The 27965-nt window shown below is 42.8% G+C and overlaps 1 protein-coding gene across 1 annotated transcript in view; it reads right to left on the bottom strand.

The window, feature by feature from the left end:
• Positions 1-27965, bottom strand: part of LOC120936351 — a 43614-nt gene that overhangs the window by 2235 nt on the left and 13414 nt on the right. Inside the window, exon 2 of the mRNA XM_040348612.1 lies at positions 10374-10420. Within this exon, the coding sequence (XP_040204546.1) occupies positions 10374-10420 (47 nt within the window). The remainder of the gene's footprint in view (positions 1-10373; positions 10421-27965) is intronic.

Genomic DNA, 27965 nt, shown 5'->3' with positions numbered 1-27965 from the left:
ATGGTTATTAAAGTGTTACTAAACCCACAACAGTAAAATCAGTCTGTATATGCAGTAAAGCATTCTTGTTATACTCACTGTGGAACCTAAGGGGTTAATCCTTTGCAATGTGTATACAGACTGTTTGATCCTGTCTCTCTGATCCTCCTCTTTTTCCAATGTCTCCAAAATATAACCTAATATTTACAGAGCCAGGGTACGGGCTGCACATGCTCAGTTTGGTGTGTATTGCTAGAGAGTTTTTTTTTTTTCTTAGAAGAGTGCATGTGATCAGCACTGGGCCAATCAGCACTGTCCAGACAGAGGATCAGCGGAGAATGAAAACTCCTCCAACAAGCTTTACTAGGAACCAATAGAAGAGCGCACACTACTGGATCGATTCTCAGATGCTGCAGAAGTTTAGGTTATCTAAGCCACTAATCATGGAGCTCTATACCCAACGCATAGGGTACATTGAGCCCTCCATACAGAGAAGCCATGCCATATCAACTATGACTAAGGTTGACAATACATTATACAATTTTCTTGTACAATTTTTCTTTAGAGATTTACCAAAACCATATACTATGAGGTTACACTTAAACACTTTAAATTGTATATGCAATCAGGCAGTCCTTTTCACTACATAGTTGAAGGTTAATCTAAAGAAAATTGAATAAGAAAATTGTATGGTGTATGGCCAGCTTAAGTTTCTGGCTGCCTTACACTTTTTTGAAAAGGCATCATACTAGATCAGGGGTGTCCAAACTTTTTTTAAAGAGGGCCAGATGTGATGAAGTGAACATGCGCGAGGGCCGACCATTTTGCCTGACATTCTGTGAACCATTAAAATTCAGTGTGTTCGTTTGAGCACTAATACACAATGCCCAACAAGAATTCCCTTGCCTTTGTGGCTGTGTGTAGTGAAGAGATGAGCTCAGGCGTGTTATTTGGATATACCATATTTATCAGCATATAACACGGACCTTCACTTTAAAAAATGTACATTTTAAATAAAGAACCGTGAATCAAAATAAGGGTCACTGCCCATCAATACAGCCTCACAAGTGTCATAAATGCAACACCCCCGTTGCCCTGAATGCAACATCACCATTGCCCTGAATGCAACACCCCCATTGTCCTGAATGCAGCACCCCCTTGCCCTGAATGCAGCACCCCCTTGCCCTGAATGCAGCACCCCCCTTGCCCTGAATGCAGCACCCCCCTTGCCCTGAATGCAGCACCCCTCTTCAGGGCTGTCTTAATGAGAGGGCACACCTGGGCACTGCCCAGGGGCCCCAGCTGCATGGGGGCCCCTTCACTTCCCCCAAAGCAGCTGGTCCTTGAGCCCACGCTGCCTTGAAATTGGGGGCCCCATGATGGCACTGAGAGTGATAGATGCAAAGGGGAGGCAGTCTGCCTCCTACCTACTTAATGTCTGTTTACCTGCACTGTCATCATTATAGGGGCCCCAGAGCATTACTTTGCCCAGGGGCCCATGATGCTATTAAGACGGCCCTGCCCCTCTTGCCCTTAATGCAGCATCCCCCTTTCCCTGAATGCAGCACCTCCTTGCCCTGAATGCAGCACCCCCCTTGCCATGAATGCAGCACCCCCCTTGCCCTGAATGCAGCACACCCTTGCCATGAATGCAGACTCACCATTGCAGCCCGATTCATTCATCTGCAGCATTGGAGGAGACAAGGAGGGGGCGGGATGATCGCCCACAGACATACAGGAGAATTTCTGGTTTTATGGGTGGCCTCTTTAATCGAAAGTCCCACCTCCTGTGATGGACAGAGTGGTCGTCCAATGGCAGCGCAGGAGACGGGACTTCCTTTTACACAGGTTGCCGTTTAAACAGGAAGTACTTCTGCATACACAGCGCTTGTCCCGCCTCCTCCAAGGCAGCCAGCATGTATTTATTTTGTGGCCCCCGGCGCTCGGGGATTCATTGGGGGCCACAAAATACATACATGTCAAAATGACCAGGCGGGCTGTCCGAAACCGGAACGCAGGCCTGCGGGCCGGACTTTGGACATGCCTGTACTAGATGGTAGCTGGAGAGATAGTGGGAATTTCCATGCTTCCAATAACTTACCACACAGTTTCATGTGGTATTTAGGGCATACTTTGGCAAGATAGCGCATTTGAGTTTTTAAAAAGAGTTTCTTTGTAAATTACACAGTTTATTTTTCAGAAGGTTGTACGCAAGCACATCTTCTCTTTACACCTCCATTCCTCTCCTAGGGACCACTACAAAGTTGAACTTCCCATGTATGCCAAGTCCAAAGCATTATGCTTCCTTCGCCATGTCACAGGACCCACAGCTGAGGGTGTGTTGCTATGGCTATTTATAGTGATTTTATAGAATTAATATGAGTAGAGAGGCCACGCCCCCTGGAGCTCCTAAGATGGCAGCTTAGGAACGGAGCTCTGCTCACCGCTAGCCGTTTGACGACGATAACCGGAGATTTGGATCCTATACACCCGCGAAAACGTCATCCGTGGATAGTGGAATCTTTGGTGATTCGAACCGTACCAGACATCTCAATTGATACTGACAGGATACAAGTTTAAGAGCCTGATAGGAGACAGGCCATAGGAGCAGTGACTCTCCTCATAGACGGCCATTATACGGTAATTACCAGGCTATTAGACGTGCTGAGGGAGTTGGATTGTCACCAGCGGGTGGATAGTACAGTAGAAAACCGGTCCATGACAGGCAAATATCACAGGAAAGGCAGGAATATTAATAAAGGATCTGTTATGAAAAAGACTCTCATCAAAATGGCCGCCGTACCTCAGATACACACACTGGAAACAACAGAGGCCTCCACATCTGACAGGCAAGTTTTATCTCCTTTGCTGGCTGCATCTTTACCTCAGGCATCTTGTTCTGACACATCTCCTATTCTGTATTCCACTGCACTGAAGGAAGGAGTGATTCCTAGTAATGTTAGACATATAATTCCTGCAGAGATTCCCTCACAGAACCCTGTTAATGTGCATACTAATGCTGAACAGGCTCGTGATGTTTCCTTCAATGTCACTGATTTGTTTAACAGAATATCTGAAATGCTGGACAGGGGACTGGCACAGAATGCTGAGAGAATCACTAGAGACATTAGGGCTGAATTTCAATGTCTTGGAAACAGGATTGAAACTATTGAACACAAACTGGATATCAATATTGCCAGAATTGATCAGAATGCTGATCATTTGTTATTTCTGCAAGAACAGCTGGAAGCTGCTCAGGCTAGGATCGAAAATCTTGAGAGCAGATCAAGGAGGGACAATTTCAGGGTCAGGGGATTGCCTGAATCCATTGTTGATGTTCATGCGGCAATACAGGACATTATTAAAGTTCTGATTCCATCTATTCCAACTCACAAATTGGAATTGGACCGTGCACATAGGTCCCTAGGACCATTGAGAAAGGATGGCTTACCGAGGGATGTGGTAGTCAAACCTCATTGTTATTCTGTCAAGGAAGAAATAATGAAAAAATCTCGACAACATGAACAATTACAATACCAGGGTGCAACCATCCAAATATTTTCTGATATTTCCCCGTACACAATACAGAGGAGAAGAGAGATGAAACCTTTATTGTCTGCCCTCTTGAAAAAGGACATCAGGTATAAATGGGCCTTTCCGTTCGCACTGAAATTTTCATATAATGGCAGACATTATGTAGTTCACAATTTTCAGGAGGGTGAAAGACTATTATTGGATCTGAAGATTATTTTTGTCGAACGGGACATGGATACTACGCCTACCCAGCAAAATTCGGCCAAAAGACAAACCCCTATTAGCCCGAATTCTTCTACCTGGAACAGAGTCAAGCACAGGAAGGTTAAAAATGACTTTGCTACCTGAAGTTGAGATACATTTCTTTGCATTCTTTTTTTTTTCCTTCGTGTGGTCGTCAAATTTTTTTTTTTTTTCTCTTACGATTGGTAGAAATGGTTTCACCAAAACATTTTTTGTCTGCATTTTCCCAGGGAACATGGATTTTTTGATATTTTTTTTAATATATATAAACTTAGATTTATTGATTAATATATAATTTTCCATTTTTTTTTTTTAGCATATGATTATATATTTTGAAGGGTTAAGGGAGGGGTTGGAATGTGTGTTTTTTTATTTTTTATTTGTGCCAATCTGGGAAAATTCATTTTAATATTTGTTATATTTACTATGCCTTTTTGGGTCGATTTCTTCTTACACAAGAATTTAATGTATGATTATTTAACTGTCGTCGGTGGCCGGCGGTGAGGCATTGGGCCTCAGCTTGCTTCTTGGGTTGACATTTGGTCGTCCTAGGGAGTAGGTACCTAGCCCTTTATATGGGCTGTTCTAAGGTCATGTGTTTGAATGAGGGGAGGGAGGATATACTCTCCCTTCATTCTGGGTCATGGTTTGACCTTCTGTTATCCTACAGTTTACTATATTGTTTATGTTTTTGTTTTTATTTCTTCATCTTCTACTTTTATACCTTTTCTTTCTCTCCTACCTTATTTACCATGTCAGCCTACCTGCCAATTAGTGGTTTTACTGGATTGTGTACACAGCCATTGTTATGCAACCCGTCTATGGTACTGATCACGACTCATGGCTGGTTCAAATAACCCTTCTACACCCCTTCGTGTTGTTTCCCACAACACTCAGGGGTTGAATTCTCCAATTAAAAGGCGAAAGGCCCTACAAGCCTACAAGTCCCTTCATGTCGATGTGGTTTTCCTACAAGAGACTCACTTCCCAAAACGGTACGCCCCCTCTTTTTTGCATGCACATTTTCCGGTGTTTTACCTGTCTAAAGCAGAAAATAAGACTAAAGGGGTAGCCGTCTTATTTTCTAAATTCTGCAATTTTGACTTGATTAAGGAATACGCGGACCCGGAGGGTAGATTTGTCTTGGTAAAGGGAACCCTGGAAGGAAATCTGTATACTTTTGTCTCGTATTATGCACCTAATAGGGGACAAAAGGGATTCTTTTATCAAATGTTTGATGTTCTCCAACCTTTTATGGAGGGTATCATCATTATGGGTGGAGATTCCAACTTAGCCTTTGATTCGGGATTAGATAAATCTAAACAACATAATGCGAAAATGATTAGACCAACTAAAGCTAGTACACAGGTGGCGCGTATGCTTCACCAATCTAGTTTGACTGATATATGGAGGGAATTGAATCCTAAAACTAAAGATTTCACTCACTTTTCTAATCCCCACCAATCATATTCACGAATAGACCATATATTGCTTTCCAATCGCCACGTCCCTTCAGCTATAAAATCTACTATTGTGGATGTCTCTTGGTCGGACCATTCTATGGTTCTGTTATCTTTAAGAAAAGAGAATTCTACCCAAAGAGTGTCTCATTGGACACTTAACCAGTCAATTTTAAAGGATCCTGTTTTAGTAGCAGAAATCGAACAAGCTATAAAAGAATATTTTGATTTTAATGATACAGAAGAAATGTCCCCAGAAACTTTGTGGGCTGCTCATAAGGTGACTGTTAGGGGCAAAATTATACAGATTGCAGCTAGAGTAAAAAGAATGAGGAAGTTAGAGGTGGAAAAACTTGAAGAGACATATGTGGACTTGAGTAGAAAACATAAATTAGATCCTTCTGAATCTCCTACTTCCAAACTTGATTCAGCTAGAACTGCATTGAATCTAGCGCTTACAGTAAGGGCAGATGAGGCTATGAAATGGACTGGTGCTAGATTTTACCGGTTAAAAGATAGGATAGGCCCGATGCTGGCGAATAAATTGTCCCCTAGATTTAGATCAAGGATTCTACCCAAAATTAGACAAGCGGATGGTTCATTTACTCTGAACCCTCGGCGGATAATGACAGCCTTTCAAAACTTTTATTCCAAACTTTAAGCTTTTGATGGCGACTATGCATCTGATAAAGTGGAGAAGTTTCTTGATGGCTTAGATCTTCCTAAATTGACAGAGGTACATAGAGAGGTATTGGAGGCTCCCATATCGGCCGAGGAAGTTCAGACAGTGATCAATAATTTGAAAACGGATAAGGCTCCCGGTCCGGATGGTTTTTCTTCTCCTTACTACAAAACATTTTCAGTTGTCCTGTCGCCCTATCTCGCACAGTTTTATAATTACTTAACGGATGGTAACCCTATAGGTAAACAACTCAATATGGCATATATTTCGGTAATCCTGAAACCTGACAAGGACTACAGTCAAGTTGAGAATTATAGACCAATATCCCTTATAAACAATGACCTTAAAATTTTGACTAAAATAATGGCCAATAGATTGTCATCTTTCATAGATCAATATATTCATAAGGATCAAGTCGGTTTTATTCCCGGGAGGCAAGGTCAAGACCGGATAAGGAGGGCTGTCGATCTAATTTCTATAATGCAATCTAGATGGACTGGGGAACATAAGCAAGAGGGTATGCTTCTTTCATTAGACCTTCAGAAGGCCTTTGACTCAGTTTCTTGGCCATATATGTTTGCAGTACTGAGGAGATGGGGATTTGGTTCCAGAATTATGGGAATTTTATCTGCACTTTATTCTTCTCCTGAGGCTAAAATACGATTACAAGGTATATTTTCGGAATCTATTAAAATAAAAAGGGGTACGAGGCAGGGATGTCCCTTGTCTCCCCTGATATTCGCGATCGTGATAGAATCTTTGGCAATAGCTATTCGAAGTAATTCGAATATCAGGGGGGTTAACTGTACGCAAAAAGATCATAAATGTGCGTTATTTGCAGATGACCTGTTACTATTCATAACCTCACCAACCTCCTCTTTACCTGCAATCTACTCTTTGCTGGACAATTTCTCAGAAGTTTCAGGGCTTAAAGTCAATATGGCCAAATCTAGAGCCCTTAATGTATCGCTGCCTGAAACTATGGTATCCTTACTGAAAAATGAATATAAATTCAGCTGGAACAATTCATCTATTAAATATTTGGGTATTAATCTGACTCCGAATTTCGAGTCTTTATATTTAGCTAATTACCCTCCTATGTATAAGAAACTTGAAAAGGATTTGTGCGACTGGGATACTCAGAACATAGGCTGGATAGGCAGGATTAATTTGGTTAAGATGACCCTTCTCCCCAGACTTCTATATCTTTTTCGCTCACTACCTATACCGATAAAAAAAAATCATTTGAAGTCCTTTCAGGGTAAAATTACCAAATTTATCTGGAACAAAAAGGGTCCGCGTGTTTCTTCACGTTGTCTTTTTAATCTCCATGAACAGGGGGGTCTGGGAGTTCCAAATTTGTGGTGGTATTACCAAGCTGCTAGATTGGCCCAACTATCGGACGTATACATCAAAAAGGATCGTCCTGAATGGGTTAATATAGAAGAACAGGCATCCCCAGCGTATTCGTTAGAAAGTTTATTGTGGTGTATCCCCAAACGTAGACCTTCTATTCTGTCCCCGGCTCTTTCACAGGCTTTAGTTCTCTGGGATTCACTTAGGAATAATCCTTCCATAATCTCGAAGGGTCAACCTTTGGCTGATATTTTTCAAGATCCGATCTTTACCTCTAATGTTGATATTGAATCATTTAAATGGTGGCGTGACAAGGGGGTGTACCGTATTGGGCGTTTTTTTTCACATTTAGGTCCCCTTTCTGAACAATATTTTGTGGATAATTGTAATCTTCCTTCCTCTGAGAAATTGAGATTTTCTCAAATATACGATTATGCTCAGAAACTTTGGACAGACAAAAGTGTATCTGGACGTCTATCTCCATATGAGCATAAATGTGATCAAGCTTCGGAGAGAAGGGGAGTTATTTCGGTTATATATAAATCACTTGCGACAAATGATAATAAATTACCTCATATGCTAGCTTGGGAGAGGGAACTTCATGATGAATGGGACTTGAAAGATTGGTGTGGAAACTTTATTAGATCTATTAAAGGCTTTATGAGTGTGCCTCTTATGGAGGCAAATGTGAAAATATTTACCAGGTGGTATCTTGTTCCTCTAAAATTGGCATCTATTTATCCCTCCTCCTCACCTCTGTGCTTTAGAGGATGCCATGGGGTGGGCTCTATGATACACACATGGTGGGAATGTCCAAGGATACGTGGATACTGGAACAAGGTATTCCATATTATTAGACGGGTCACGGGTTGTAATTTACATCAGTCCCCGGCGATTGCTTTGCTGAATGGATTCATACCTCAGGTTCAAAAGGTTACCAGAAAACTGATATTATTTATCCTGACGGGTGCTAGAATTGCTATAGCAGCTGCCTGGAAGAAACCATCGGTTTCTATACTAAGTATGAAAAGAAAAGTCACATGGATAATGGAACAAGAAAAAAGAATTGGCTCCATGATGGATAAACTTACCCAGTTCAATGAAATATGGGAGCCTTGGTTAAAATTTATGGGAATCTCATATACCTTGCGGATTTAGTATTAGCTTTCGCTTTGGACTGATGTGCACTTTTGACAGGTAGGCTCTTTGTCCTTCTTTTATCTCTTCTCCAACTCCTTTCTCTTTCTCTATCTTTCTTTCTTTTATTATGCTGTCTTTTTTTTCTTTATTATTATTTCTCTTTCTCTCTTATTATTTTGTTTATGTTGTTTTTTTTTTTTTTTTTTTTATTATATGAATAAGGAACAAGTTTTGCATACATATATTGTTCTTTTCCTTTATTTTGACAAGAATAATATATATTCTTTATTATTCTTCCCATATGTTACATTTTATTTTAAAATGGTTTGATTGAACCTAATTGTAATGGTTTCTTAAACCCTCTTAGGTATGTTATATGGAGGATGGTTTTGAAGTTGTCCTCTTGTTATCGGGTTATTCTTATTATCTATTAAAAGAGAGGGGGGATGATAGGGGTTATTCTGCCTCTTGGGGCACAGAGTGATCCCATTAGGGGTGTCAGGGGGTGGAGTTTACCCTAGGCATCTATCCTCCTTATAGATCTAAACAAACAATCTATTATATTTTTTTAAATTTCATGGGTCTGGATTGGATTATATGGATTATAGTATTTCTGGAGGTTGGGGAGGACAATTGGGTTGGATTTTGTTTTCTTCAATATATTTATTCTTTTTTGTTATTCACAATTTCTTTTACGTTTTAATGGTACAATTCAATTTGGAATGGAAGGGCAGGAAATGAACTAAATGTACCGTGTTGTTTTTGACTGTATGCCACAATGTAATAATTTTAATTGATGTTCATTACATTGTACTGATTTATTTTTTCTGAAAATAAACTTAAACTTGAATGAAAAAAAAAAGAATTATAATGAGTAACATTTTAGTTACATGTGTCGTTTTTAGAAGCTAGGCCTCCCCTATCGATATGCTAATGAACTCGGTGGACTGGTTTGTGAAGCTCAGGACAGAATAGATGTACAGGAAGTGGGGGAGGGGAAAGGACATGAACAACTATGTGCTAAGAAACAGTTGTTTGCAGGACTTGAGGATCATGGGAGAAAACTCCATCACAAGGCAGAACCTAGTTAAGTAGATGTTTAGTATAATTATTGCATACATTGTACATGCTTATTTGTTAGGAAGGAAAGATGGCTTGTGTATAATGTATGCATATTTTGGAATATTTTGTAATATCTGTCAGTCTTGTACTATATTCCTAGAATTGTATTAGTTTGTATGTGCAGCAGTTTCATTTAGTAAAAGTACATTAATACACGACAGAGGTTTAAGTTGCTTCCTTGGGTTAACAGTAAGAACCTTGAGGGCCGGTTAACACCAGACGCAGTTACGTTCAGTTCCGTGTGCTTTTTTTCTGCACAAAATACATGCACAGTGTTTTCCATGTATTTCAATGGCTCAAGTTGGCTCTAGTTCACACCATGCAGTCAGTTTCTGGTCAGCTTCTGCACCGGAAACTGACTGCATGGTGTGAACTAGAGCCAACTAGAGCCATTGGAATACATGGAAAACACTGTGCATGCATTTTTAGTGCTGAAAAATTGCACACGAAACTGTAAGGAACTGCGTATGGTGTGAACTGGCCCTAATAGATGCAAAGCAACAACAACCAACTCATCTGGTGGAAAAGAAGCACAAACGCGTTTCACTCCTCACAGGAACTTGGTCATTGAGAGGAAGCCATGGTTAGGGGCACTCCCTTCCTTGTTTTGGAGTATCCCAAAGTTCTATGCTACCAGGAAGAGTAAAAAACCTTACAGGTTAGTATCTTGAGAATGTGTGTACTGTATGCATTTACATTTTTGTTTTCTGGCCTGAGAAAGCAACCCTCAATCCCCCTAGCTAGAAGACGGCACCAAACCACCCTTCCCATAAAGATAAACTTATTTTCAATGGTTTACCACTGCCCCATTTTAAACAGCTGTTTCTTGATTAATCAGTAAGAAAGTATACACTTACTTTGGCAGGTTGTTGTTTTCAATATCTAGGACTTGTTGTACTGGCGCCTACAATACAGACTGTGTGTTAAAGGAGAGCTCAAATGAAAAAGCAGGAAAGCAGAATAAAATCCAACACTATTATGAAGCTTTGAATAGATTAGTGAAAGGTTAAATCCTTTTTCAGGGTTTGATTGCTGTTATAGCTCATTACATTTGCATCTTGGGGGCGGTAAAAACATGCAGCTGAGCAAAGGTAGTGATGGGTAATGCATGCCTGCTGAGGCTGGTGATGATTTGTGGCAGGAATTTTCCCCCTTGTTGCATTTGGCGGGCAAATACACCACAACCACGTGCAATGCATAATAAAGATAAACCTTCACATCATGTCCTGAGGATGCAACAGGATGTGAGGGGAAATATATCTAACAGGGGCACAGATACCAAAAAAAGGATTGAACATTTCTCTTTTGTATCCAGGAAAACAAGAACTGTCTTGGCAGGAGTTCATCAAACACATGGTTCAATCACACAATATAAATAATGCATTCATTACTTACTTTCCCTGCATTGAAAGAGCAGATAATATGCAGGTCCGGTACCAGATACACATGCAGGGCTGTCTTAATGAGAGGGCACACCTAGGCACTGCCAAGGGGCCCCAGCTGCATGGGGGGCCCCTGCACTTTCCCCAAAGCAGCTGGTCCTTGAGCCCACACTGCCCTGAAATTGGGGGCCCCATGATGTCACTGAGAGTGATAGATACACAGGGGAGGCAGTCTGCCTCCTACCTACTTGATGTCTGTTTATCTGCACTGTCATCATTGTAGGGGCCCCAGAGCATTACTTTGCCCAAGGGCCCATGATGCTATTAAGACGGCCCTGTACACATGGTGACGATGCCCCCTCTATTCCACTATATCCTGATCATTAGCAGCATGAATTCATACCTCCCAACTGTCCCTGATTTTGAGGGACTGTCCCTGATTTGGAGCAATGTCCCTCTGTCCCTCATTCTCCTCATTTGTCCCTCATTTTGGTCTGATCTATACAGATGTATATAAAATGCACTTTTTATCTATCAAAAAGTGTTTCCCAGTGCTAAACCTTTCACCTGATTTCTAAATTGCTGCATTTGTAAAATCCAAAAGCCAATATAAAGAAATAGTAGTGGTAAAAAAAGCATTTGTGGGTTTAACCAATCTTATTTTTTGTACAATTCTCCTTTAAGGGGGCGTGGCAAGGGGTGTGTCCTATGCCTACATACTTTTGCTGATAGGTGTCCCTCATTCCCATCTCAGAAAGTTAGGAGGTATGTGAATTACATATGGCAAAGCATCAAATGCTTTCATTCTCCAATTCAGACATGTTCATCTGTGACCTGCTAAGGAGGAGTGGCCACACACATGAGCTAAGAAATCAGATTACTCCATGTGTGTGCCTTGGAGCGTATGTTGGCCATATAAAGCTTGCATTCTGGCTGATTTCTGCTAAAGCAGATGAAATATAAGCTGTGGGTGGCCCGAGAACCGAGACCCTGAACACCACCGATGGCTCGGTTCTCACTCCTCCCCGAGCAGAGACATTCTGACTGTCAGTTAGCATGGCTTCCGCTCTACTTCTCAGCGCTCATTGGAGCGTTGAGCAGTGGAGGGGCGGGGAGAGGCTGTCTCAGCGTCTTGCTGAGACTGGCATCAATCAGGGCAGCTGGCGGATCCCGACTTGGAAGTCATGATGACACGCTGCCCCGACTGATGGCAGTGATGTCAGCGGAGAGCAGACTTCAGACCGCTCTCTGCTGAAAACGGGTCACAGGAGTGCAAAACGAATTGCACTCCTGTGACCCAGATGAGGAGCCCAGTCTAAAAAGCTCAGGCTGGACTTCTCCTTTAAGGAGCTGGACTAAAAAATCTCAGCTGCAGCCAATCAGACGTGGTTACTGTCCAGTATTCTGACAGCCATGGAAGCAGCAATACAATAGGCAGCAGGGTATATTCCTCCATCCACACTGGATGGATTTCTCTTGTTCAGATGCATATGGATAGTCTTACAGTAAATTTACACAGCTGGTAACACCTAAGATTCTGCTCCATTGTATTAAATTGGGGAAAGAATTTCTAGAGAGATTCCTCTTCACTCAAAGTAGCAGCGCAAAAATGTGCATGAAAGTCATGGTGGAACAGAGCTAGGGGTATTATAATCAGTGTACCTATAAGACACAGATCATTATAAGAGTAAGCTTGTGTTCATAGAAATTATTGTATTATTGCACGCACATCATAGGACTGGGCAAAACAGAAGCTGGAGTCTGTACAATAGGCTGGTCATATTGGCATTGCTCACCAGCAGTTGGCAAGCCCTAGGGCCCTTGGGCGACGATACTGCTCCTGAAAAAGCCAGCTTTTTCAGGATCAACAAATCAAAACAGAGAATACAACTCCGTCAACAAAACCAACAGAGGGTAAGCTACTAGGAAATATTTTTTAGGGGGTTTACAATTTACATATACGGTACTTAAAACACAGCTGTACAATCTAGTGCAAATTTACTAGAAAGATATCCCAAAAGGCTATTCTGAGGCACAAAATTATACACACAGGCATTTTTAGGAGTAGGTTTGCAATGGTATATTTTTCTGATGAAAATTTTCGTTTAAAGAGACCCTATCTCCAGACCATTTATTTCAACAACAATCTTCCCACAAGGTTATACTGTATGAGAAATTAATGCATTTCATGCACGTGTTTGACCTATAAAACCCACCCTTGTGTAGACAACCTAAAGACCTGAGACTGCTGTTGAGCGCCACCATCTTGGATGGAATGTCAACACTCCCAGAAAACTCAGAGCTGTCACACAAGTCAGGTGACACGCTATAGCAGTAGTCTCTGTGGCTTTTTCCTCACTTTCATCCGGCCCTTGGGGCACCTTTTCATCCACTAATACCAACAATGGGGCATAATTCCCTTCCACTGACCCCAATGCCACCAATATTGGGGTAAAATTCCTCCCAATGACACCAACGATAGAGTACAATTCCTCCCACTGCCACCAAAGATGGGGCATTGTTTTTTTCCACTGACTTACTGTAGGGTTCTTTTTTACTCCCAATGGCCATAGTCCGGCCCCCAAAAAAACTTAGTGACAGTAAACTGACACTTTGTTTAAAAAGTTTTGAGACCCCTGCTCTATAGCATTCTCCTTTGCTCTTCTCCGAATGATATACAAATAAATGGCGGTTAAGTGGATAGTATAGTTATCTTATGGTACCCAGGTTTAACAGCTTGCTGACCATATAACTTACACATAAGGCAGCAAGGCGACTCTGCTGCACGGGATCGCATACCTAGTACATGATCCTGCAATTCTGGGTCATGGCACGTACGCGGACCTTTATGTCTGCCAGCACACGTCGATCCTTTGGTACAGAGGGAGAACAGTGGTCTGCCTATGTAAACAAGGCAGATCACTGTTTTGTCAGTACAGAAGGCATGGAACGTGTGTTTCTGAAAAGTGGAGGCACTGATCTATGCCTTCCCATAGTACAAGCACCTCCCCCACAGAAAGAAAACATAAACAATATAAAAAATATATATAAACCGCAGAGGTGATCAAATACACACATTTTATTTGAGTACAGTGCCATACCACCACGCAATTGTCAGGTAAAGTAATGTACCGTATCACAAAAAAGGGCCTAGTCATGGAGGAGGGGGGTAAATCTTCCGGAGGACACGTGGTTAAGTATCAACAGGACACTTGTTCTCACTGTGTTTGCAGAGTGAGTGATGTTTAATGTGCATAATCTAAAACCATTATGGCAGATGGTTTGACTTTTTACAAACTGGCTTTAGGCATATACTTTATTGCAGAAGTGAACAGACCGTCTACTCTGTAAAGTATGATGGAATATATAGACATAAGACCTTTCGTTATTATAAACCAGCTTCTCAGAGGACAACTAAAGAATGAGCCGAATCAGGGCCTGCTATATGTAAAGGGACTTTATAGGCCTATAAATATCCAAGTACAAATAGTGGTAAAATTGAAAAACATTTTATTAAACAAATGGTTGTAAAAACAATTTATGGCTGATATCATAGTAAAACTGTGTACATGAACAATGTTCTGCAATATTTTTTGGCATCAAGGCATGGTTCACCAATGGCCAGTCAGACAGCACATATGTGGTCAAGGCAATCAAATGCATATCTAGCGTAATTGACATCATCAGTGTTTATCATTATTCTTTACTTTCATAGTGTTCAGTACTACCCCTAAAGAAAGAATATGATTCTGAAACACGTCGGGTGCTTCTGTCTGACTGGCCATTGGTGAACCATGCCTTGACGTCAACAGATATTGCAGAACATTGTTCATGTACACAGTTTTACTATGATATCAGCCATAAATTGTTTTTACAACATTTGTTTAATAACATTTGTATCAAGATTAAAAATGTGACCATTATTTTTGAGTACTTAGATATTTATAGCCCAAGAAAGTCCCTTAGTGTTTTTTTTTTTTTTTGGACATAATGGGATGTTGGCCTAATCTCTCACTGACCTGAAAAATGTTGTTTGCTATATGTAAAGAGTCCTTTCTCTGCTGCTCATTATCAGGATCTGTACACATAAATTACATAAGTACTTGTGGTAGAGGTTGTAAATCTGTAGTATCTGTTCTTATCAGTTGCCAATAGGTGGTGCTATGCTGACCGTCTCTAGTACCCGGCGAGGGGTAAAGGGATGGCGGTCGGCAGACGCTAAGCCTGATGGCGTGGAGGTGGAAGCCTTCTGAGTTGGACAGAGAGGCATGAGGTTGAAGCTGGAGGGCTGGGCCCCTGGCCTGGATTTGGTGGTGTCTGCCCCAGTCAGTTGTTCGGGAGAGAACCATTGCTCCTCTTTTCGCCGGGAGGAGCGGTTAGTATCTCTCGATTGTGATTAGGTGGGAGGGATGGGGGTTGTGGGTAGTAGCCTGCTTAGGTGGGCTCTCCCCGACCTCTTCTCCTACCTTCCTGGCTGGGAACGGTGCTGCTGGTCCGGACCGGGGGTCAGGGACCGTTGAAAAGCCTGTGGAGATAGTGCCCCTGGAGTGGCAGAACAGGGGTGCCATACATTGCACAAGTGTTTAAGGGGCACTCATCGTGTGGCACCTTAGGTCACTGATCTCCACATACACCTTTTTGACACCTGCCTCTAGGGCCGAGCCTTTTGGCTAGGACCAGGGGAATTTTTGTTTCCTGGCCGGAGGGCCGGCCAACATATTGCACATTGGTCACTTTCCACTCACCTCTCCCACCTTCCTTCTCCCCCACTTTCTTTTTTATTTTACCCCCTGTTTGTCACGTTTTTGTCCTCTTTTTGTTGGTGCACTGCACTTCATGTGTGATGCGTAGGGTGCTGGTCCTCGGGCCTGCTCTGAAAGTCTTGGGAGTGGGTGGACATGGCCTTCTGGCTTAGTTCGCCCGCTCTTATGGGGTCTCCCTTCGGGGGAGCCTCACCGAGGAAGGTTCTGTTTCGGCAGACCCTCCAAGGATGTTGGGTCCATGTGGCTTCGGCTGCATGGACCACAGATTACTCGAGTCCCTGCCAGGAGCCTAACGCCCCGGGGAATCAGAGCTGGGCCCTTTTCGGAGGGCCAATTGACGATGCACCCGTCACAGTTTTTTGTTGCACCTCTTTATGTGTGTGCACATCTTTCCTGCACTGGGTGGAGTTTTTGGGTTGTGTTATGCACGCCACAGGCTTTTTAATAGAAAAAGAGGTTGTAAATCGACTCCTAACAGGGAAGTCCTGGTTTCCAATTATGGATGTAGGAGTGGACAATATAGCATTTAATGTCTATTTTTCCACCCAGAGCAAGGACAGCTGTTGATCAGGCTTAATTTTCTGCTACAGGTCCCGCATTTTGTGTTTTTTTCTTTTTTTTTTACCACTTTCAAATACTGATCTTTAAAAGCAGACCTAGTAAATATCTATTCGCATATTACTGAATTCTATGTTTTTCAGTAAGGCAAGCTGTCCTAACAATTTAGGTTGAAAACTTTGGAAGATCAGATTTTTTGTGCGTGTGTTAATCATCTTGAAGGAAGTATGATTCATACACATGTGGCAAAGGATCTCAGTGTTCCAACAATATTGAGGTTTGTAAATTCCAATATACGCTAACAAGGCAAAAAGCACACAGCACGTAGTCTGTGTGAAGGGTAAGCCTCTCCTCCACTTTTCTGATCACATTGATTCATCCTAGTATATTTAAAAACGTATCATAAACGTGTGGTCAGAACATGTCACAAAGCTGCATTCAGCAAATTCCCATAAATTATATGTCCAGACTAAAGCAGTCATGAGGGTCTCAGAACTAATTCGTAGAATACTAAAATGTTTTTATTGCAAATAGGCATTATGTGGATTTTTAAAGGTACACATCAAACTGTAATCTCTAATTTGTGCTATTTGCCATAACAATCCTTTTTTCCAGAAATGTGATTAATGTTGACCATCTCCCTTGCCTCATTACAATGATTAAATTAAAATAAAATGTTATGTGTCTTTCTGTTAGGGCTCTTTCATGCAGTTATTGGAAATAGGTGGTGAGGTCATATTTTTGATGCTTCCCGAATACCTATCCATGCCAGCCAAAATTGTTAAAATAGGAAGTGGATGGAGGTGCTCACACTGCAGAGTTAGGCCTCATTCACACGGAGCGGACCGTTTTTGTGTCCGCTCTGTGTGTGTCCGTCGGCTCAGCGGGGATCATCCATAATCCCCGCTGAGCTGTCGGCGGACAGGGCGGTCCCCGCACACTGTGCAGAGACCGCCCTGTCTTTCCTCCGCTCTCCCCTATGGGGAATCGGATGAAGACGGACCGTCTGTCCGTCTTCATCCGATCCGTTCCGCCGGATGGAAGAAAAATAGGGGTTTCTTCCGTCCGCAAATGCGGATCTTTGCGGACGCGGATGGTGCGGACATTAGCGGATGCTCCATCCGCTAACGGACGCAATCCCATAGGGATGCATTACAAGTCCGTAAACGGACTTGTAATAAACGGACGAACTGTCCGCTAATGTGAAAGGGGCCTTAGTGTTGTCCCGCATTGTGGTGAGGCAAACATATCACTGTCTGCAGAGTTTGGCATGTGTTGACAATTTGCAACTGCTTTGATAATTTCTAGTGAAACGCACCACAAATGCGCTGTAAACATGTCTATGGCATTTACAGTGTGCTTAAAGTGTTTGAAAAAGCACAAGGCGTTTTGCCTTCATGTGCATTGAGGTAAAAAAAACTTTCTGTGTGCAGCAGCCCCCCCCCCCCCACCTGTTACTTACATGAGCCCCCTCTCGATCCAACGTTGTCCACAAAAGTCTTGCCTCTCCGGGGACTCCCACTCCTGATTGGCTTTTGGACGCAGCAGGAGCCATTAAAAGAGATGAAAGGGGTGGGGCCGAGCTACAGCTCCATGTGTGAATGGACACACAGAGCCATGAGTCAGGAGCATGTCTGCTTGGGTGCCCTCAGAGCAAGCTGCTTGCTGTGGTGGCACCTGGCAGGAGGGAGGAGCCAGGAGAACCAGCGGGGGACCCGAAAAGAGGAGGATCCGGGCTGCTCTGTGCAAAAACACTTCACAGAGCAGGTAAGTATAACAGGTTTGTTATTTAATAAAACAAAACAAAAAAAACAAGACCTTACTTTCGCTTTAAGGTTGGGTTGCAAAGCATCAAAAGTGATCATTTCCTTTTTTAGCCTTGTAAGCAATAAAAAAACAAATCTTACAGGGGGCTTGAAGAGTGTTCCCTGACACAACATGAATGCCTTTACAACACAGCCAAAATGCTCATTAATGCTATGTAGCACCCTGGTAGTAGGCGGGGATTGCTAACAAATTTAGCTTGCTAGGTGGTAACTAGCATGGATGATTGATAAGGAATTCACTGGCTTTTTCCTAACTCTTGATTTGATGCACCTCTCTCTTATGTCACTAGGTGGCATTGTTGCCTGTGGCATTATGACTAGGGCATAGTGAATTCAGACTAGGAGTGGATGGGTTGTTTCAGACAATTGGCAGGGGTTTCTTTAGTCCCTTGGCCTGCTGGGAGAGCCTATTTATTCGGGAAGAGTCAGGTGATCGGGGTTCTGTGGTGGGTGGATGTGTGGATGCGTGTCACAAGGCTCTGGGTCGCTAGGCCAGAAGCATGAGGTCTTTCCTGGGAGCAACTGGCTGCTAGGCTGTCTGAGGGCTATCCAGGTTTGAGAGAAGCAGCATTGAATAGGGGCTTGAAGAGGTTCTACTGGACAGGGAAACCCATCGTTGCCAGCGGTGAGGGAAAAGCAGTTGCCACATGGGACGACCACTCCTCTTACCGGAGGCAAGTGAGGATCAAGGTCAGAGATAAAGCAGACACAGTTGACATTAAGGGAAAACCACTCCGGTTATCAGAGGCCAATGTATGGAAATCTGAAGAAGTACCAGAGCAGCCTTAGTCACTAGCTGGGGATGGTGAACAAGTGGGAAAGATTCAGCCAGGGAACCAGCGGGTTAGCTGGGGTGACACTTGAGGAGAATACAGCGGGTTAGTTGTGGAAGAGCTCAAGGGATCCAGTGATGTCTGGGATATTGCAGTCTAGTGAGAGACTGGGAGCTCAGTGAGTGAAGATCTACAGTAAGAAATGGTGAGATGTGAGAAAAGATCTATAACGGGTTACTGTGAGTTACGTGTATGGATCTCTATTGACTATTTGAAGTTCAGTTGCCATAAGAGACAGCAGTTCTGCAAAAACAGTTGCTGCATCCAACTTATAAGGCCCTCTACCTGTATAACTGTCTGCCTATTTTTGTCTCGGAGCCTGCAAATTGCTATTGCATCTGCCTAAGGGTATCCTGGCCCTAAACCCTCTCTCCCTCATTTATTGTTAATAGACAATAAATCTCTTTGTTCGCATCCATAGTGACAGTGACTGGTGCCCATGTTTTCAACTTGCGTTACACCCACCATGCCTAGTAACGCATTCTGTGATCAAAGGATGTCAGCTCTCCCTAACTCTGGAGATCACCATTAGGCCTTTGGAGGTCGGAGATGCCGCTACAGCTATAAGTGCGATAATACACTTTAAGACGACTTTAGAATTCAACGCCTTTCTGAAGATCCCTTAAAGAGAACCTTCCACGAGAAATGAAGGATCTCCTTCAGTGACAGCTGCCTTTCCACAAATAGCGTGATAAACCCAATCACAAATAACATTTTAAAGGTGAGCTCTAGATAGAAGTAAAAGACACAATTTAATGCATCTCTTTGATCATTAATACATCATTGTTTTATATAATTTTTTATATATATTAGCAGTGGAAGTTCTTGAATTCGACCTGGAATCAATCTCTCTCAGTTCCTGTACAGCAGGGTCAGATTGTGAGAGGAAGAAGCAGCACAAGAAGCCAAACAGTTCATATGTTGACAAGAAGCATGTTAATAGGAAAATAAAGCAGAGTTACAGAGAGAGGAGTTCACCACTGTGCTGCTTCTCCTTTCACTGTCCAGTCATGGGCTGAGGGTGGGTCCAGAATGACTTGGGCTCACAGGAAGTGGATTGAATGATGCTGACCTTAAGACATCTACCGGCAGAAAAAAAAGACTGCAGGGGAAATCTCTGGATTGAGAATAAACATTGCAGCAAAATCTGGTTTTGTTATTTTGACGTTTAAAGCCCCGTACACACGGTCGGATTTTCGGCCAACCAACTTCAAAATCCGGCAGTTTTCTAATTTCTCCGACCGTGTGTACGTTCCATCGGACCAACTTTTTAGGCTTCAATCGGACAAAAAGTTGGGTCTGTGAACGGACCAACTTTCTGTTCTGAAAAGTCCGATTGTGCAAAGTGCGACCGTGTGTACAGAAAACCATCGGATTTTTCAAAAAAAGCTAAATGCGCATGCCCCGAAATAAAGAGCACCCGGAAGCCAGCTGTCTAGTAAAACTAGCGTTCGTATTTGAAAATGCTCATTCGTCACGCGGCAAGTTTCGAAATCTCAAATAGCAGCGCATATTCTATTTTTCTTTAGAATGTCCTAATATGTACATCTGCTCAACTGGTGATACGGACGGATTAAAAACAAATGTATTTACTTTGGATTAGTGTATTTTCTGGATATGAATCCAGCCTTTTTTTTCTTATTTATTTGAAATGCAAAACCAATAAATATCCCCAATTCTTTATGCTGGGCAAAGTAATAACTACCCTATTTATGTCCCTTCAATTTTAGCAAAGGGCCTGCCTACTCACAAACTTACATTTGACTTTCCACACATAATCCACAAGTTTTTAGCATCATCATTTTATTTAGCAAAAAATGGGAAAAATAATAACAGATCCAAATACAAAACAACAGGAAGGCAGCAATTGAAGAACTGGTTGAGTTGGCAAAGCCTCTGTACCCCAGGGCATACATAAATTAGGTTATAATCTCCAAACTTGGGGACCTAAGCATTAACTAAAATATAAGGAGCCCAAGAAGATTGTGGTCTCCAAAAGATGGGGAGCAGCAGCAGCAGACATATTTGTGCCCAGGCTGTGGTACTTCAACAGGCTGATATTTCAGCATACCAAACTGGCCAACACTCTCCACACTTCACACCTCATCAGCTGAAGCGTTATAATTTTTAACACTCACACCACAATACCAAAAACAATAATATCTAAAAAATAAAGATTTTATGCCATAATTCGAGCATTTTTTCTTAAGCCAAACCAAACAAAACATACTCAACTACAAATAATAGCAAAAATATGTTCAAAATCATAGATATTTAAAGATAAATTAGTATCCCCTAAAATCGGGGCTCTGAGTTGGCCACTGACCCCCATGCTGCTGTGGTGGGTTGGCTTGCTGGGGTGGGTTGGCTTGCTGGGGTGGGTGGGCTTGCTGGGGTGGGTAGGTTGGCTGGGGTGGGTAGTTTGGCTGGTGTGGCTCGGCTTGCTGGGGTGGGTGGGCTTGCTGGGGTGGGTAGGTTGGCTGGGGTGGGTAGTTTGGCTGGTGTGGCTCGGCTTGCTGGGGTGGGTGGGCTTGCTGGGGTGGGTAGGTTGGCTGGGGTGGGTAGTTTGGCTGGTGTGGCTCGGCTTGCTGGGGTGGGTGGGATTGCTGGGGTGGGTAGGTTGGCTGGTGTGGCTCGGCTTGCTGGGGTGGGTAGGTTGGCTGGTGTGGGTAGGTTGGCTGGGGTGGGTAGGTTGGCTGGTGTGGGTAGGCAGGCTGGTGTGGGTAGGTTGGCTGGTGTGGGTAGGCTGGGTGTGCTTGGAAGCTTGTCTGTTGTTGGTAGGCCTGTTGTACATTGGCTGGAGGTGTGTGATCTATATCACAGACATGTGAAATAGGGGTTAGCTCCCGTTTCCTGGCCTTGCTAAGGAGCTGGACCATGATCCCCTCACATAGCTCCCTTTGATCGGCATCAATCTCCCGTAGTTTGTTTGCTATAAAACAGCCAAACCCTTCTGCACTATCGGGTGCTGTGGTGATGACCGATGTGGCCCTACTTAGAAAATCAGCCGTGGCATCATCCAGATGTTGCCTCTTCTTGGCCCTTTTCCTAGGAGGGTTCAGTGTAGGGATTCTACATTGTGTGGACTGTCTGCTGGGCCCAGCCTCTTCTTGGCTGGCAACGTCCTGTGTCTGAAAAAGGAGCATCATTTTATTTTCTTGCCATCATAACAACACATTAACATCATAGTCAGGGGCGTACCTAGAGCATTTTGCACCCGGGGCAGATCCAATATCTGGCCCCCCCCCCCCCCCCACACGTTAAAATGTACAAACACCCCACTGTGCCCCCTGCATACCTCTGCATCCTTCAATATCATTTTGTTACTACTGTGTACCCCTCTCCACAACTGCACGTCTGGACCCCTTTACATTACCCAGCACCCTACACCTCTGGTCATGTCACCCCCCTAGCAACGCCACTGATCATAGTATATCTGAATGCACATATTTTCAGGAATACTATACCTGTGTCAAGCTGAGCTCCTCCTCCTCCTCCTCCTCCTCCTCCTCCTCCTCCTCATCCTGAGTTGGTTCAGCCTCAGTATCTGTGGCCTCTGCTGATGCGGATGCAAGTGTGGACAGATGTTTTCTTGGCTCTGTTTGGTCCTTTAAAAACATCAGGCTGCTGAAGTACCATAGCTTGGGCACATAAACATCATCTGCTGCCGCTCCCGATCTTTTTGAACACTCAATCTTCTTGAGCTCCCTCTTAAAAGTGCTCCTCAGGCCCCCAATTTTTGCTTTTATTTGGGTCTCGTTGGCCCTGGGGTACACAGTCTTTGCTTCTGCCACCAGTTCATCAATTGCTGCCTGCCTTTTATTTTTATTGGAGTAGTCTTTATTGGTGACCTGCCACAGACATGTGTGTGATCTATAGAGATCAATAAAAGCAGTGATGAATGCTTTGGAATTAAGCTTTCCACCCTTTGCTTTCGGCATTATTTGGATGAGATATCTGCAATAAAGGATACAATACGACCAATAAGTGCTTGCTGTAACTTCCTAACCTGCTTATACAATCTCTGTTTGCTCTAAGCTAAATCATGCAGTAACCACTAGTGTCCCAATGTATTCACCTACCTTCGTTCCGCGTAGACCTTCGGCTGCACGTAGAGTCGTTCCGTTAGGTTCGTGCATGCGTCCGTGACATCGAGCGCTCGTTCTTGATTTATATAGCCTACGCATGCGTGAAGCTTCGCTCTACGTGCGTCATGACGCTGGGGCGGGACCACAATCCTTTTTCTTCATGCGACATTCTGGGATGTGTGAGGGAGAATGTGATGGCGGAACCCACGAAAACGAATAGGCCCCGCAGTGGAGGCGTTTATAGAAAACACAAGGCCACCCCCATGAGCAAGGGGGAGATGGTGGAGATGGTTCGCATCTTTGAGAAGTACGATTACGATTGTAAACTTGAAAATTATGATAGGCCCAACAGCCATAAAGACTGGGTTCTGGAGAAGGTCCTCGCGGTATTGGAAGGAGATTATGGTATCCAACGAACGAAAGACCAAATCCGCAAACGATGGTCAGATTTGAAGCACAGAGAGCAAGAAAATTTAGAAGCCATTCACCGCACCATTATCAAAAGAAGTAAGTAAATGTAATTTGAGAATTATTTGTCTGTACATTATAGATGGATGAAATTTAATGATTTAGTTTTCTGGTGGGGCCTACAGAAGAAGTTAATGGAAGTTTAAAAGCAGTTCATTAAAATTGTAAAGTTTTTATTATGTCTTGGCTACTTTTGGCAAATCCTTAATATACTGTATTCTAATTTTTTCAACAGGACAAAGGCACAGAGAAAGACACCACAGGGGACAAAGGGAGGCTTCCCTTGGCCGGGCTCCAACAGGGGAGAGAACAGGGGAGACAACAGGCCCCAAATCTGCCCCAAAACGTAAGTTAATAAAAATGCTTATGTGCTTTTGCCAGTGACAGGGGTGTTTAGAGATAGGACAAACGCCATGGTGTCAGGACTCAACTTAAGGGGTACATTACACTTTATGTTAGATGCGTGGCTCATCACTGACCATTAATGACGCATTTACAGGGTAGAGATGGGTAGAGGAGAGTCCCTGGGGATCAGAGTCACACAGAGTCACGCCTGCTAGATTTCACATCATATAAACCATATTGCCATAGCAAACAAGAGTGATGGGTGCCATCTGCCTGAGTTGTTTAATGTGGCCTAGATATAGACATGTCTTCATAGATTTTATATGACATCATACTCCTGTTCCCTAGCATAGCGTTTATTGTAATAATGCATAGTGTAGTACACTAGTGTGGCGCAAACTGGTTCACCAGGGCAAGGTTGGTGGACTTTAAAAGCAGCACATGTGATTATGTTAATATAATGTAATTTTGGCAACGATTCATAGATGATTTATTCTTTCATTTTAGAGGATTGTGAGTGTGCTCAACACCAACCTTTGCAGGATTTGGAGGATAGTGCCGGACCCAGCAAAGAGCCACCAGTCGACAGCACATCCCCAGACACCAGATATGCTGAGGGTGAAGGAGTGCAAGAAATGCAAGATGAGCCTTCGGAGGTTGTTGTTTGCCCCAGTAAGTTTTTGGAACATGTGCCTTGCAAAATCAACACCTGTTTTTTTTTTCTAGGTCCACACCACACACGCCTACACCACAATAGCAAATTATTGAGTGTATTCAAAATTTGAGCATGTAGAAGGGAGAGGTGGCAGTGGTGTTTAGGTAGATGCATTTGAAGACACATGGATATGCACCTGGCCCAAGATTTACAGAGTATTATCTGTAGTGTGTACATTCACTAGTAGTGTAGGTGTATTATGAAGATGAAAAAGGTTGTTAGGACTAATTGAGTGTCTAGGTTTAGGTAAGTATTTCAAGAAAATAGACCCCATTGTAACATTTTGGTTTATTTTGGGATTGCCTCAGTCACTTCACCATCAAACACATACTAAATTTTTGTCTTTTTCCAAGGCCACCAACTACCAGGATGCACTATTGGTCGGATCAGTGCTGATATGCTGCAGGCAATGACAGAGCTGGAAAATCTCAAGGAGGCTGCCACTGGTGTTCAGAGACGAATCCGGGATTATTACGACCTGTTAGCAAAATTTTAGTTTTTTTCTATCGTTGTTTTATAATTACAAATGTTCCCTCGTGTTCAAGGTTTTATCATGGAAATATTTGTAATTAGCCTTGTTTGCACATGCTCAGTTTGTGATAAATGAAAGAATTTGCACTAATTCTATTTGCACTACGCACATTTTGGAAAATCTGAGTTTTTTCTCCAAAAAAAAGTGTTAATGGTAGGTCATTACCACAAAATGACTATCTTTATGTGTGATTTCAGGGTCTCAGCTGAGTGTTTATCCACTCTTCTTCTCCTGGTGCCTACAAATGTCATTTTGTTATATTTTAAGGGCTTGACCTTAAAATCATACAAAAATGCACATATAGAAATGCCCAATGTATCGAGGCCAAAAGTGGAAAAACTTGTCATTCTGACCCTGGGATTGCACCAGGAGAATGAGAGTTGGTAAAGACTGTGCTAAGGGTCAGTTCACATCAGACGCAGTTCCATTCATTTTGGTGTGCATTTTTGTATGCGACAAAGATGCAGGCACAGGGTTTGACATGCACTCCATTATGGTTCCGGTTGGCTCTAGCTCACAACATGGTAGTCCGTTTCCGGTGATAAGGCTAACTACATGTTGTGAGCTACAGCCAACCACAACCCACGGGGCGCATGGAGACCACTGTGCATGCATTTTTGCCACACCCAAAAATGGAACACAGAATGAACAAAAGTGCATCTGGACAGACATTTACATTGCTAATTTTTTATTTGTTGCGTGAAGAAAGCTGAAAAAGGAAAAATTTTGATGTAAAAAAGTTTGCTATGTCTAGGGCTGAGTTTGAAAAGATGCATGTTTAGCATTTTACCCAAATAATACACAATTGTGTTATTCCTGAACTAACAATGTTTTTTGATTTTGTAAACTGCCAAAAAGTGACATTGGATTGTGCAGGATTGAACAAATATATTTTTTGAAACATTTTGTGGATTATTATTTATCTGATCACTACTACCAGTATATTTGCATATGGAAAAGGTGTGTATCAGAAACAAAAAGGCATAATAATAATACACATAGCTGTTTGTAACTTTAGAAAGGCTAATTAAACATTTGGTTGTTCTAAAATATTTAATGGTAATCACAGCAACATTTCATTAATCAGTAAAATAATAGTAATAAACAAACATAACAGCATCTTGTAAACAAATTTAATGTTTTCAAAAGGAACATCCTAAAGGTTCACAAAAAACTAAAGGACATCTTGCTGCCAAGGCACTGCCCCTCTACCCACAAAATACTCCATATATTGCTCCCGCACCAGACGGGCATTCTGGGAGGAGACAGCAGGTCGAGTTTGTTGCAGGGCTGGCATCACTGCATCTTCAGCTGGACGTCCACCTGAGGGGTCATCAGTATGCCCGGAACCTATGTAGTTAGCAGCATTCCTCCGTAGAAAATTATGGAGGATGCAGCAGCACAAAACAACATGATTTAGTTTGTATTCCGCCAAGTGAATGGCAGTCAGAAAAAGCCTAAAACGACATGACAAAATGCCAAAGGCGTTTTCAACCACCCTTCTGGCACGAGATAGTCTGTAGTTATATATCCGTTGCTCACGAGTGAGGTTCCTCATTGGAAAGGGCTTCAAAAGATGTTCCCCAAGAGCAAACGCCTCATCTGCCACAAATACAAAGTTGAGGCCCTCCACGTTGTCCTGCGCAGGTGGCAAATGTAAGGTGCCAGACGTAAGACGCTGATAAAATTCGGTATGAGCCATGACACCTCCATCAGAATGACGACCATTCATACCGACATCAACATATAAAAACTCATAATTTGCTGAAACAATAGCAAGCAGAACTATGCTGTTAAAGCCCTTATAATTATAAAAAAAAGAGCCTGAGGCCGGTGGAGGAACAATTCGGACATGTTTGCCATCAATGGCACCCCCACAGTTGGGAAAATTCCACTGATTGGCAAACTGGGCTGCAACATCCTGCCATTCCTCACGGTTTGAAGGAAACTGTGGAGTGAAGCAAAGAAAAATTAGTTAAGACTTGAGCAGAAAATATTATCAGCATTTTGAAAACATACATTATAGGGGCAAGAGAACACTAAAATATATCAAAACATTTGTGGAATAACAATTAAGAAGCAGAGCAAATAATATGCTTCATGACTCCCTCTGGTGGCAGATTAAATACATTTTGTGTAGATAATGTTAAATGCTTAAAGCTTGGCAAGTGGTAAGAACTCTCTCCTTTGCCATGGGACCAATATGGTGAACCAATGAAGGATCAGGTTGCAACCGACTTGGGGTTTTGTGACTGTCACACCAGAGGGTAGACAATAACATAATATATACAAATAAGACAAAGTACTAATAAAATATTTTGGAGAAATCATGAAGTGTATCAAATGTGAAAACAAAGAAAAAAACTTACCCGAATATAGTCCTTCTGCAGGACTTGAATAATGGCACAGCAAGTGTCCGGAATTATGTGTCCCAGAGCCTGGGGAGAGATCCCAGTAGTAAACTTTATGTCCTGTAGATTTCTCCCTGTCGCCAAATATCGCAAAGTGGCTATGAGCCGTTGCTCTGCAGGAATAGCAGGCCTCATACAGGTGTCCTTCTTGCTAATATATGGGGACAGCAAGTTTAGAAGACGCTGGAAGCAGGCATCGGACATCCGAAGATAGTTCCGAAAATCATTCGGATTATTTTCCTGCAGCTCCCTCAGCAATGCCATATGTGAAAATTGGTCCCGATGAAGCAACCAATTTTTGGTCCAAACAGTCCTCCTCTTCCTGGTCCTGGTCCGGGCTTGAGCAATAGCCAGAACTCCAAGACCATAAATAGCCCGTTCTCTCGCTGGATTCCGCAACATCTCGTTATCGAGCGAACGCACGCAAAGTAACGAGCAAAAAGGCACGAAAATGGAAATCGGGAAAGCACTCACACGAAACGTAAACTAACTATATAGTAGCTGATGGAACGCAACGCGGGACGTACG

This window comes from Rana temporaria, chromosome 4, assembly GCF_905171775.1.
Source record: "Rana temporaria chromosome 4, aRanTem1.1, whole genome shotgun sequence".
In the NCBI taxonomy this organism is placed as follows: Eukaryota; Metazoa; Chordata; class Amphibia; order Anura; family Ranidae; genus Rana; species Rana temporaria.
Note: the sequence above shows the minus strand (reverse complement) of the source record. Positions and strands in the feature narration are given on the sequence as shown.